The sequence below is a fragment of the Myotis brandtii genome, unplaced genomic scaffold (genome assembly GCF_000412655.1).
Source record: "Myotis brandtii unplaced genomic scaffold, ASM41265v1 scaffold208, whole genome shotgun sequence".
NCBI lineage: Eukaryota > Metazoa > Chordata > Mammalia > Chiroptera > Vespertilionidae > Myotis > Myotis brandtii.
The window spans coordinates 4,237,329-4,249,966 of record NW_005357764.1 but is presented as its reverse complement, the minus strand read 5'-3'; the positions used below and the strand labels follow the sequence as shown (position 1 = coordinate 4,249,966).

General features: G+C 37.8%; 1 protein-coding gene across 3 annotated transcripts in view; it reads left to right on the top strand.

Annotated features, from left to right (window-relative positions):
* Positions 1-12,591, top strand: part of FNIP1 (folliculin interacting protein 1) — an 88,552-nt gene extending 75,961 nt beyond the window's left edge. For all 3 annotated transcript variants that reach the window (XM_014539099.1, XM_014539098.1, XM_014539100.1), the window contains 3 exons: positions 5,687-5,884; positions 8,844-8,959; positions 11,926-12,591. In XM_014539099.1, coding sequence (XP_014394585.1) covers positions 5,687-5,884; positions 8,844-8,959; positions 11,926-12,004 — 393 coding nt within the window. In that variant the 3' untranslated portion in view covers positions 12,005-12,591. The remainder of the gene's footprint in view (positions 1-5,686; positions 5,885-8,843; positions 8,960-11,925) is intronic.
* Positions 12,592-12,638: the final 47 nt, after the last annotated feature.

The window sequence follows — 12,638 nt, the reverse complement described above, 5'->3', positions numbered from 1 at the left end:
TCTTGGATCTCTAAGGAGGTGTTAATTTAGCCTCTGCCTAAGGCTACCCAGCAGGAGCTATGGAGAGATTCCTCTTCTTTGTTTGGGGTTTGGAGGTGCCCAGATGAGGCCCAGCTGTGAAGCAATGCAAGCTGCTGTGGGGCCTTGGACCTTCTTTTGGAAGTTCTGGATCTCTCTGATTCAGCTGCAGTTTGTTAGGTAATTTTCAGGTTGCAAAGGGCCAGGCCTTTCATATGCAGAAGCCTTTGCGCACAGGTTGGGTGAGGCGGGGTCTCAGGGGATCAACAGGGCGGAGCAAGCAGCTATGGCTGCTCCCCAGACCTACCCTAAGAGGCCCCGCGTCTCAGTGTCACGGTAATCGCTGCATGCACCTCTGAGAGAAAGCCGCCCTCGAGTTCTGCCCGATGCCAGACAGTCCAGTTTCTCCCCGTATGAGTCTGGGTCCATGTGCGCTGCGTCCGCAGTTGCCAGCCCTTTCGGCGTGCGCCTCCGTACCTCTGCACTTTACTTCCGCACCTCCTCTGAGTCTCAGTGTGCTTTTCTCTTTCCTTCTAGTTGTAGAATTTCCACTCAGCCAGCCTTCCTGTGGTTCTGGATGATGTCTGTTTTGTCTTTTAGTTGTATTTTTGAAGTGGTTGTGCGAGGCAGCAATTTCCGGTGTTTACCTATGCCGCCATCTTGGTTTCTCCTATTTATTTTTTATTGATTGATTTTTAGATAGGGGGGGAGAGAGAGAGGGGGGGAGAGAAACAGAAACATTTATTTGTTGCTTCACTTATTTATACATTTATTGGTTGCTACTTGTAAGTGCCCTGACTGGACATCAAACCTGCAACCTTGGCATGTCTGGACCACACTCTAATCAACTAAGCACTCAGCCAGGGTCAAATGAGAATATTTTATATATTTTTATTGATTTCAGAGAGGAAGGGAGAGGGAGAGAGAGCTAGAAACATCAATGATGACAGAGAATCATTGATTGGCTGCCTCCTGCACGCCCCCCACTGGGGATCAAGCCCACAGCTCAGGCGTGTGCCCTTAACTGGAATCAAACCTGGGACCCTTCAGTCTGCATGCTGACACTCTATCCACTGACCAAACCTGCTAGGGCCCTAAAGAGAATATTTTAAATTGCTAATTCAATTTCTTGTTAAATATTTATTCTGATTTTCTTTTTCTCCCTGAGTCAATTTTGGTGATTTTTGTCTTTCTAGAAATTAGTTAGTTTCAATATATTGGAATAAAGTTTTTCATAGTATACACTTATAATCCTTTTAATTTCTATAAGGTCTCTGGTTATGTCCCCTCTTTTATTTGTGACTTTTGTAATCTGTATTGTTCTTTTTTCCTCCCATAAAGGTAGGGGATTCTCCAAAGAAGAGTTCATTCATGCCTTGATTTCATTAGTAGATACTTTTGGCCCACATACATTAAACATCAGCATGCAGTGGCCCATGGGACAAATACACCTGCTTTCTGTAAATACAGTTTTTTTGCAATGTGACCACACCCATTTATTTATGTATTCTGTGACTATTTTTCTGCCTCGACAGCAGAGTTGAGTCATTGAGACAGTGATCATACATCTCCTAAAGCCAAAAATATTTTCTATCTGGTTCTTTACAGGAAAGGTTTGCTGATTCTTATTCTAGCTTAAGGTTTGTCAGTTTTTTTGATCTTTTCAAGGAAACAACTTTTGTCTCAATTGATTTTTTCTGTAATCACTTTATATTTCATTGTTTTCTATCATAATTTTATTATTTTGTTCCTTCTGATTGCTTTGGGTTTAGTTTGCTCTTTTTCTAGCTTCTTAAGGTAAAAGCCTATGTTATTGATTTGAAACATTTTTTTTTCTTTTCAAATATAAGCGTTTAAAGCTAGAAATTTTCCTTATAAGCACTTTTTTAACTGAGTCTCATAAATTTTGATGTGTTTTCATTTGCATTTACTTCCAGGTATTTTCTAATTTGACCCATGGGTTATGTAGAAGCATGATGTTTACTTTCCAAATGTTTGTGAAATTCTTGATTTTTTTTTTATTGTTCTCTAAATTAGTTCCATTGTGGTCAGACAAAATACTTTGTCTGATTTCAGTTCTTTTAAACTTATTAAGACTTGTTTTATGGCCCAGCATATGGTCTATTCTGGAGAATGGTCCATGTGCATTTAAAGAGTTATTGGGCAAAGTGTTCTATAGATGTCAGGTCAAGTTGCTTGATAGCCTATGTCCTTGCTGATTTTCTGTCTAGTTGTTCCATCAGTTATTGAGGGTGGATATTGGAGTCTCCAACTGTTGCTGAATTTTCTACTTTTCCCTTCAATTCCATCTGTCACTTTAATTAGTTTTTGTTTTAACAAAACTTTTCCTTCTTCCCACCCAACCCCCCATAATAACCATTAAAAAGGAAATGAAGAAAGCCATCTAGGAAAATATGGGTGAGAAAATATGACTCAGTGAGCAAGCAGACACTTAATTGTTAGTCAAAAAGGTTTAAAACTATATCTGTAGAAAATTAAAGTTGTACATTTTAGTGCTTTATTATATAGTAGGGGAATTATGGTAAATCCAGGAAAACTTAGTCACACTCACATTCTTTATATTTAAAAAGCTATATTGCTCAACCTTTTAATATCAAATATTTACTGACATTCTTTGTTGTGAACATAGTGCTAACACTTCAAGGGATATATAGATGAAAAAGGAATAGTTTCTGACCTCAAGTTATTTACTTAGTAATGGAGAAAAATAAGGCAAGTAAATGAGTAAGTGTAGTACAACATATAAAAAAATAAATACTTGAAGAAGGTTCAGGAAGTAATTTAATGCTTCAGAAGAAACAAATTATATCAGTTGATGATATTTGTTCTTCAGGGTGAAGGAACTATTTCTGTATTTTCAATTCTGTCCTCCCAATGCCTAATAGAGTGCTGAGTAAGTACTTGATTAGGAAATCCCATGTGGGTCCTTGTAATGCTCTGTGTGTTTTCTTGTCTTTCCTTACGCCTGATCTTAGTCATTCAGTCTCTTTTCTTTCTCCTCTGTACTCATTACCACACACGGTGCTCTTCAGTGTTTTCTCTGAAAGCCTGACAATGGATGGGGTTACTGTCTCCTATTGAAGACAAAGCATTTTGGTGTTGAGTTGCTACCTGCTAATTACTAGGGAAGAATAGTAATAGTAATAAGCATTTAGTATTTATTGTGTTCCTAGTGTGTATTAGACACTTAAATGTAATACCTCAATCTTAAAATAATCCCTTTGTAGTACTTACTATTACCACTCTTATATTTCAGGTATAGCATGGAAAGATTTTTAAATTACATAGATAGGTAATGGCAGAGCTAGAAATCAATCCCAATCTTAACTAAGCCTGTTCTTACGCTATGCTTCTAAACTTCTGTGCCATACTGTCTCTAAAATAGATGAACAAAGGTTACTACAGATACAGATAGCAAAATTGGCATTACAAAGCTTGCAAGGCTTTTACATTAGTAGTCCCATTCTATTGCTCTTGGAGCCTTGGTAAAAAAAAAAAAAATGAATGTTTTGTCTTCTGCCATCTGTTTCAGTAACTGGGTTTCTAGTCTTTCTTATTTTATACACACACACATATACATATATGTAATTTTTAAAAACTTTTATTGTTGAAAGTATTACTTTCCCCTTCCCCCTTCACCCGGCTCCTGCCCTCTCCCCAGGCCTTCACCGCACTATTGTCTGTCCAAGGGTTATGCATATATGCATGTAAGTTCTTCAGTTAATCTCTTCCCACTCCCTCACCTCTGCCTTCCCTCTGAGATTTTCAGTCTGTTCCAGGATTCTGTGTCTCTGGATCTATTTTGTTCAACAGTTTATTTTGTTCATTAGATTCCACATATATGTAAGATCATGTGATACTTGTTTTTCTCTGACTGGTTTATTTTGCTTAGCATAATACTCTCCAGGTTCCTCCACATTGTCTCAAAGGGTTATCCATACGGGAATTATCCATATTTCTCTCCCGATTATCAACAGCAATCCTAGCCATACTTCAGTGTCCTGTCCCTATGACCCTTCTACTGTGAAACTCCCAGTCACACAGAACTCCCTGTTGCCCTCTTATACTACCCCAGCACTTGGTTTCTATTTCATCTGTTACATGTCTTTTTATTTATTTAAAAAAATTTTTTTAAATATATTTTTATTGATTTCAGAGAGAAAGGGAGAGGGATAGAGAGATAGAAACATCAATGATGAGAGAGAATCAGTGATTGGCTGCCTCCTGCATGTCCCACACTAGGAATCTAGCCCGCAACCCAGGCATGTGCCCTGACCGGGAATCGAACCCTGACCTCCTGGTTCATAGGTCGACGCCCAATCCAGGTCAATGGCTGGGCTATACATGTCTTTTTATAGCCAGGTGTATTTCTATTTATCTTTCTCATAAGACTGTGAGCTTCATTTTTTTTTGTTTCCTTAGCATCAAACAAAAAGATTTATTCAAAGCAGTTGTTCATTAACTGCCCAAAAGTATATCCTTTGAGAGTGCCAAACCTGGGTTTATCCGGGAGGAAACTTACATTCTTAACTATAAAATTGTAATAACATAAACTTTGAAAGGAAAAAGGCCATTGGGTCCAAGTATTTCAAATTATTACTTGTGTCTCAGTCTTATTACTGCTAATCTATATGGCCAGTGTTGAAGAAATTCTTACCTTTCTAAAGATAGACTGATGTTGAAGTATTGAGCATTGTAGGGCTCATCATCTCTTTCTGATAGTGGTACTGTGTACATATTTGCTTTTGGTCTTTATGTGTAAGCTATGGAAAGTCAAGAGCACAGCTATGTGCCTATGGTCCTATTGTCAGTATATGTGAGTTAAAAATACTTTTTACTATGCATTAAATTTTTTAATTTTAAAAGTGTTATTTAGGTAAATGTTTGTGATAGAAATGCAAATAATATAAAGATATACAAAGCAAAAAAAGAAATTGTTCTTTATAATCTTAATATTCCATACTTATTCAGAGATCTTTATGATAGTTTGATTTGAGTATTTTTATTCTTTTTTTTTCTATTAGCTATAGATCTGTATTTTTAAAATTGTAACTAGGGTATAATATCTGTGTGTGTGTCTGTGTGTGTGTGCGCGTGCAGAGTGACTTTTTTCCCATTTAGCCATATTAGTATCTGTTGAGTTGTCTCCTTTTAACTTCTGTATCCATACTCTGGATATACATCTTCGTAAAATAGAAACACCTATTGCACATAGCCAGCAGGGTACTTCATGTGATCAAGGAATGGTCCCTGAGATGTTCAAGCAAATTAATGCCTGACAGGTTGGGATAGTTAGCACAGAACCTTAGATTGACTTGTTCATGTCAATCTCCATCCTATCTATTTTTAAAATAGTTAGCTCTTTCAAGGTAAAAAACATTTTCTTCAATTGCCTGGCACATGGTTGGTACTCAGTAAATTTGTTGAATGAATAAATGGTCAAAAGATCAGTGAAAATCAAGTTCTGGATTAAAGACTACAAAATTCTGGTAATAAATCTCTACCTATGATGATTGGCAGTAGCTGTCATAACTTAATATTAGTTTATTCTATTTGCATTTCATATCTCTTGTCTCATTCCATTAGCATTATCTTTTGAAAATTTTATTTGCTCATTATAAGATGAATTCTTCTTTTTTCCCCCCAGCATCCAGTGTTGGATGAACCAATAGCAGAAGCTGTCTGTATTATAGCAGATATGGATAAATGGACTGTGCAAGTGGCCAGTAGCCAGAGACGAGTGACAGATAATAAACTGGGAAAGGAAGTATTGGTTTCCAGTCTTGTTTCCAATCTGCTTCATTCCACTCTTCAGCTTTATAAACATAACTTGTCTCCAAATTTTGTAAGTGTGTCTGAGGCTTGAATTTGAGCACTGTAATAGGTGACTAAACTATTTAGTATGTGCCTACATTGAACCACTACTGTTAGCTTCATCATTGTTTTCCTGAAAGAAGGTGTTGGTGTTCCTCTAAAGTCCCAAGCGTTGGATCCCTAACCTCTAATGCAGGGGTGGGCAAACTTTTTGACTCGAGGGCCACAATGGGTTCTTAAACTGGACCGGAGGGCCGGAACAAAAGCATGGATGGAGTGTTTGTGTGAACTAATATAAATTCAAAGTAAACATCATTACGTAAAAGGGTACGGTCTTTTTTTTTTTTTTAGTTTTATTCATTTCAAACGGGCCGGATCCGGCCCGCAGGCCGTAGTTTGCCCACGGCTGCTCTAATGCGATGATGGTATTTGGAGATGGGCCTTTTGAAGTTAATTAGGGTTAGTTAATTAGGTAACGAGGATGGGGCCCTCATGATAGGATTAATGTCCTTATAAGAAGAGGGAAAGAGAAATTGCATTCTCTCGACCATGTGAGGACACAGGGACAAAGAGTTGTCTGCCAGTCAGAAAAAGAGTTCTCACTAGAACCCGACCATACTGGCACCCTGATCTCAGACTTGCAGGCTCCACAGCTGTGAGAAAATAATTTTCTGTTTAAACCACTGAGTATATGTTATTTTGTTATGGCAGCCCAAGCTGACTAGAAAAAGAAGGGGATGCGTACATGTCTTATAGTATATTCTATGATTTCAGCAGCCATAATTTAGTACCTGATTAGTATCATGTAATGTATGGACATGAAATGTCCCTAAGCTTTGTGCAGAATGCAGTGCATTCTGGACCCTCATTGTCATGCCAGGGCTTTGATGATTCCTCTTCATAATACCGGTAACCTCTTATGGATGACACCATTTCCAACTTTCAAGATTTTTTTTCTTCTTAGGAAAACTATAAGATAGCATAGTTAAAAACCACTCTAGATCAACATGATAAAGACCATATATGACAAACCCACAACTAATGTTATGTTCAATGGTGAAAGACTGAGGATTTACTCCTAAAATGAGGGACAAGACGTAGATGCCCACTTTCACCACTTCTATTCAACATAGTAATTCCTAACCAGAGCAGTTAAGAAAGAAAAAGAAACAAGAGGCATCCAAATTGGAAAGGAAGAAGTAAAAGGATCTCTGTTTGCAGATGACATGACCTTATATTTAGAAAATGTAGATTCCACAAAAAAACTAATAGACCTGATAAGTGAATTCAGCAAAGTTTTAAGATATAAAATCAGCATGCAAAGATAGTTGCATTTCATTACACTAGCAATGAACAATATGAAAAGGAAATGAAGAAAGCATTTACAATATCATCAAAAGAATAAAATTCTTAGACATGAATTTAAGGAGACAAGAGACTTGTACACTGGAAACTACAAAATGTTGCTGAAAGAAATTAAAGACATAAATAAATGGAAAGGTATCTTCCATATTTCAAGGATTGGAAGACTTGCTATTATGAAAATGATTACACCCCCCAAAAGTGATTTATTGTTTCAATGCAATTCCTATCAAAAATTCCAATGACTTTTTTTTTCCCAGAAATGGACCCAGCCTAAAATGTGTATGGCATCTCAAGGGACTCTGAACAAACCAAAACAATCTTGAAAAAGAACAAAGTAGGAAAACTCACACCTCCTGATTTTAAAACTTACTACAAAGTAACAGTAATCCAAACAGTATGGTACGAGCATAAGGACAGACATATAGACCAATAGAATATAATGGCCCCAAAATAAACCCTCACATATATGATGAACTGGTTTTTGACTGGGGAGCCTTTTCAAAAGACAAAGACAAAGGAGTCTTTTCAAGAACTCATACTGAGAAAACAGGCTGTCCACATGCAAACGAATGATGTTGAATCCTTACCTATACCTTATACAAAAATAAACTCAAACTTACATCTAAAATTGAACAAACCTAAATGTAAGTGCTAAAAGTATACAACTCTGAAGAAAAACATAGGGGATAATCTGTGACATTGGATTCAGCAGTGGTTTCTTGGATTTGACTCCAAAACCACAGGCAACAAAAGTAAAAAATAGATAAATTGGACTTCATCAAATTAAAAACTTGTTTTGTATCAAAGGACACTATCAACAGTAAAAAGACAACCCACAGAATGGAAGAAAATATTTGCAAATCATATCTGAAGATTTTGATATCCAGAATATATAGGAAGCTCTAACAACTCAATAATAACAAAGACACAACGAATAGATATTTCTGTAAAGAAGATACACAAATGGCCAACAGACACATAAAAAGATGTTCAACATTATTACTCATTAGGAAAATGCAAATCAAAACCACAATGACATACCACTTCACACCAATAAGGATATTTATAACATCAATAAAGTATTGGCCAGGATGTGGAGAAATTGGATCCCTTGTGGGAAAGACAAATACCATATGATCTCACTTATATGTGGAATATGATGAGAAAAAGTAAACTGACAAAAATATAGAAAACAGGCAGGGATACGTGGACCAAACTAACAGCTGTCACAGGGAAGTGGGGAGGAGGGACTGGATGAAATAAGGTGAAGGTATTAGCCAAAAAACATATATGTAACACATAGACAACAGTGTGGTGATAGCCAAAGGGAAAGGGAGACGGGCAAAGGGGGGCGGAAATGGGGATGGAAAGAGACTTTGCTTGGGGTGATGGGTGCACAATGCAGTGTGCAGATGATGTCTTACTGAGTTGTACACTTGAAACTTGCATGCTTTGCAAACTGTTGTCACCCCAATAAATTCAGTTTTTTAAAAAATGTGCTCCACATTGTAGTTTATGTTGGAGTAACTAAATAGAATTGTCAAAAATATGATGCTTTCAAAATTGCCATCACTTAGAATTGGACACCATTTTCTGACCTGGTTCTTGGTTTCCCCTAACTGCAGTGTGTAATGCATCTTGAAGACCGGTTACAGGAGCTGTACTTCAAAAGCAAAATGCTGTCTGAGTACCTGAGGGGCCAGATGCGTGTTCATGTCAAGGAGCTGGGAGTGGTTCTAGGGTATGTTCATGGTTTCTTTCCTGGCTTTCACATTGTGCTATCTTTAAGCAAGAGCTATTCCTTAGAATTGCCTTCTTGTAAGTGTCTTTTCCTGTTAGAAGCTGGACACTATTATCATTCAGGTTGCTCTGTACCACATAAGAGCATATCCCTGTTTTCCACTGATCTAAAGTGCATTGTCCCCTCTGCCATTACAGTAAATTGAGAATATAGTGAGATAAAAATGAATTAAATCTAATTTTTTTGTCTTGGAAAAATAAGTAATATTTATTTTTATTTACATATATGTTCAAAACTCCTTCCCAGCCTCCCCTCCACCATCCAAATGAGCTGATTAAAATAGCAGCACACTGGATGGTAGTACATTATCTACATATTACTACTCTTTCCCTATTATCTATATGTCTGTCTACTCTGTAGTTATTCTTGGGAAGAAGACAGTTATTTAAAGTGCTAACTGAAGGAAGAACAGATAAATTGTTGGGAGGCATAGTATAGCCCTTTTCATTATGTTCCGTGATCTTTTTCCTTATGTCCTATGGCCATTTTGTGTGTGTGTGTGTGTGTGTGTGTGTGTGTGTGTGTGTGTGTGTTAATTATTCTTGAAATGTTAGTTGAGGAAATTAAAACAAGCCAGAACTTTTGTCTAATTCAGTTTTTATGAAGGAAGAAAGAGCCAACATCAACAAGAAGCTAATGTTTGTTAGAAACCAAATTGAATTCTTTCACTAATGTTACTCCTTACCATCCAGATTGGCAATAGATGATTCTCTGTGCATAATGCCTTTATTAAAAAAAAAATTAAAGTAGTTTTTAAAGTAATGTGCATTTAACCAAAATTTATAGTGCATTATGGCATAGAATGAAAAGTAATTCCTCATCGTCTTTTCCCCAACTTGCCAGCTTCACCCAAACACAGTTAATGGATTGTTTCTTCTGACAGAAATTTTTTATACAATAAAAAATAGAAATTAATTTCTACTCTATTATATCATCGGGCAACTTGCCTTTTAATAAATCCTGAACATTTGTTCATATAAGCACATACTGATCTATCTCATTTTTAATAGCTGTATAGCATTTCATTATATGGTGGGATTTATATAAACAGTAAGTTCTCACTTAACATCTTTAGTAGGTTCTGCAGCTTTAAGTGAAATGACATAATGAAACCAGTTTTACCATGTACTAATTAATATAAATAAGAATTAAGTTTCAGTGGCATCTCATCCTACATAATAAAAGCATAGTATGCAAATTGTCCCCTCGACCGGGAGTTTGTCCAGGAGTTTGACTCGGGGGGCGGGGGTGGGGCGCGAGGCTGGCTGGGGGAAGGGAGGGAGGCCCCAGCCGGCGGCAGCGGTGGCAAGTGGCTGGGGGAAGGGAGGGAGTACTCAGCCAGCAGCTGCTGGGGACCCTACCAGTGCATGAATTTCGTGCACTGGGCCTGTAGTTATAGTTATAATGAAATGATGCTGTTTAATGGAAGAACATTATTTGAGGGCCTGATGTATTTTCTTTTGCTACTACAAACCAATGCTAGAATGAGTAAAATCTTTGAAGATTATAGGATAAATTATTTGAAGAATTTTTGGTTAAAGGGCATGTGTATTAAATTTTTGATAGATATTGATAGTTATTTTGATATGTAATAGTAAATGTTACCCAGTAAGTACCAGAATAATTTATCACAAATAGCAGGAAGCACACACTTCTTGCTATTGGCTGCTACCAACTTTTTAATCTTTGTCAGGCTACTTGCTAAGAAATGAAATCTGATTACAATTTACGTATGTGTATTTATTTATTCTCTAACATGAATCAGTCTACATGAGTGATGTTTCTGTGTTTATTGGCCATTTTTCTTTTCCTGTAAATTATTTGTGGTAAGATGTATTTTTAAGATGCTTCCATTATTTCTTCTATATTTTATAGAAACCTTTGTGTTCAAAACAATGTGGTTGCACACTATTATCCTAATATTATACTACTAGAGGCCCGATGCACAAAATTGGTGCATGGGTAAGGTCCCTAGGCCTGGCCGGCAATCAGGGCTGATCTGTGAGGCAACTGGCGGGGCGATTGGAGGCCCCTGCTGGCACCCGCCGTGCGCTAGCCCTGTCCCCTGCCACGGCTGCCGGTTGCCTCCCTCTGGGAGGCGACTGGTGGGGTGATGGGGGGAGGCACTTTCCACTCGCCAGCTGGCCCCACTTCACCCGCTCGCCAGCTGGCCCTGCCCCCTGCTGCTGCCAGTCACCTCCCTCTGCAGGGCGACCTGCAGGGCAATCGGGGGACCCCCGCTGGCACCTGCCTTGGCCGGCCTGTGGCCTGCGGGCTGGGAGCAGCTCCTGTGTTGAGCATCTGCCTCCTGGTGGTCAGTGCACATCATAGTAACCAGTCGTTCCACCATTTGGTTGATTTGCATATTAGGCTTTTATTATATAGAATATTGTATTTCTTAGATTTCTTGCTGTGATGCATGGTCCATCAGCAGGTCAGTGAGATGCATTCCTACACCCATGACTTCACCATTGGGTTTCAGATCCTTTTTTTAATAAAATATTTTTATTATGTTTTTATTGATTTCAGAGAGAGGAAGGGAGAGGGAGAAATAGAAATATCAATGATGAGAGAGAATGATCCATGGACTGCCTCCTGCACGCCCCCTACTGGGGATTGAGCCTACAACCCGGGCATATGCCCTGACTGGGAATCGAACTGTGACTTCTGGTTCATGGGTTGATGCTCAACCACTCAGCCACATCAGCTGGGTAGATGTTCAGTTTTTTTTTTTAAAAAAAATTTGGTTCTGGTTTTTTTTACTGATTTAAATATTTCCAACTGTTGTTATCTTCAGCTCTCTTACCTTTTTCTTTTGGTCAGGGTGGCCTGGGTCCTTTACTGCTGAGGTATAGTGACTTGGGTACAGAAAGCCTGACTGAGATTTTTTTTTCTCTTAATTTCAGGATTGAATCCAGTGATCTTCCTCTTCTGGCTGCTGTAGCAAGCACTCACTCTCCATATGTTGCTCAGATACTCCTTTAACATAAAGATTGTTTGGAACGTTAAATATATAACAAGGAAGCAGACACAACATGCATTATGGCATTTCCCCCCCCCCCCCCATTAGATTCTGATCTGAATGAGTCAGTCACCTGTGTATCATGCATTGCAGTGCATATTGTGTGTTCTTGGATGGATGGCTTTTTCTTTTTGACTGGACTTTTTGGGTGGAGGTAGATTTTTAACCAAGTGGAACTAAAACAGCATATGTAATTTGGGGGAAAGCATTTGAAAAGGCTAAAGTATAACTTAGAAAATTCTATAAAATGAATGGCATTGAGGATTTTTATATGATCACTACAGTGTTTCCACAACTCATAAATAGCAACAGATGTCCCATGATTAAATGGCTCACAAATAGTCGTTTCATTAGTTTTAATTCTTTATTTCTAAGGTACATAGGTTTACAAAACCTTGATTATTTCTTATATTGTCAATTCAAAATAGCTAATTTGGGGGTATTTTTCAAAGTATTTTAAGTAACCTGTTAATTATAAGAAACTTAGAAAGAATGAGTGTCAATCTGTGTTATGTTACCCACCCAAGTGTACATATGTATGTAGTTTTTTAAAAAAAGCAGAAGTAGAAATACAAGATTGGTAAACATACTTTTAAA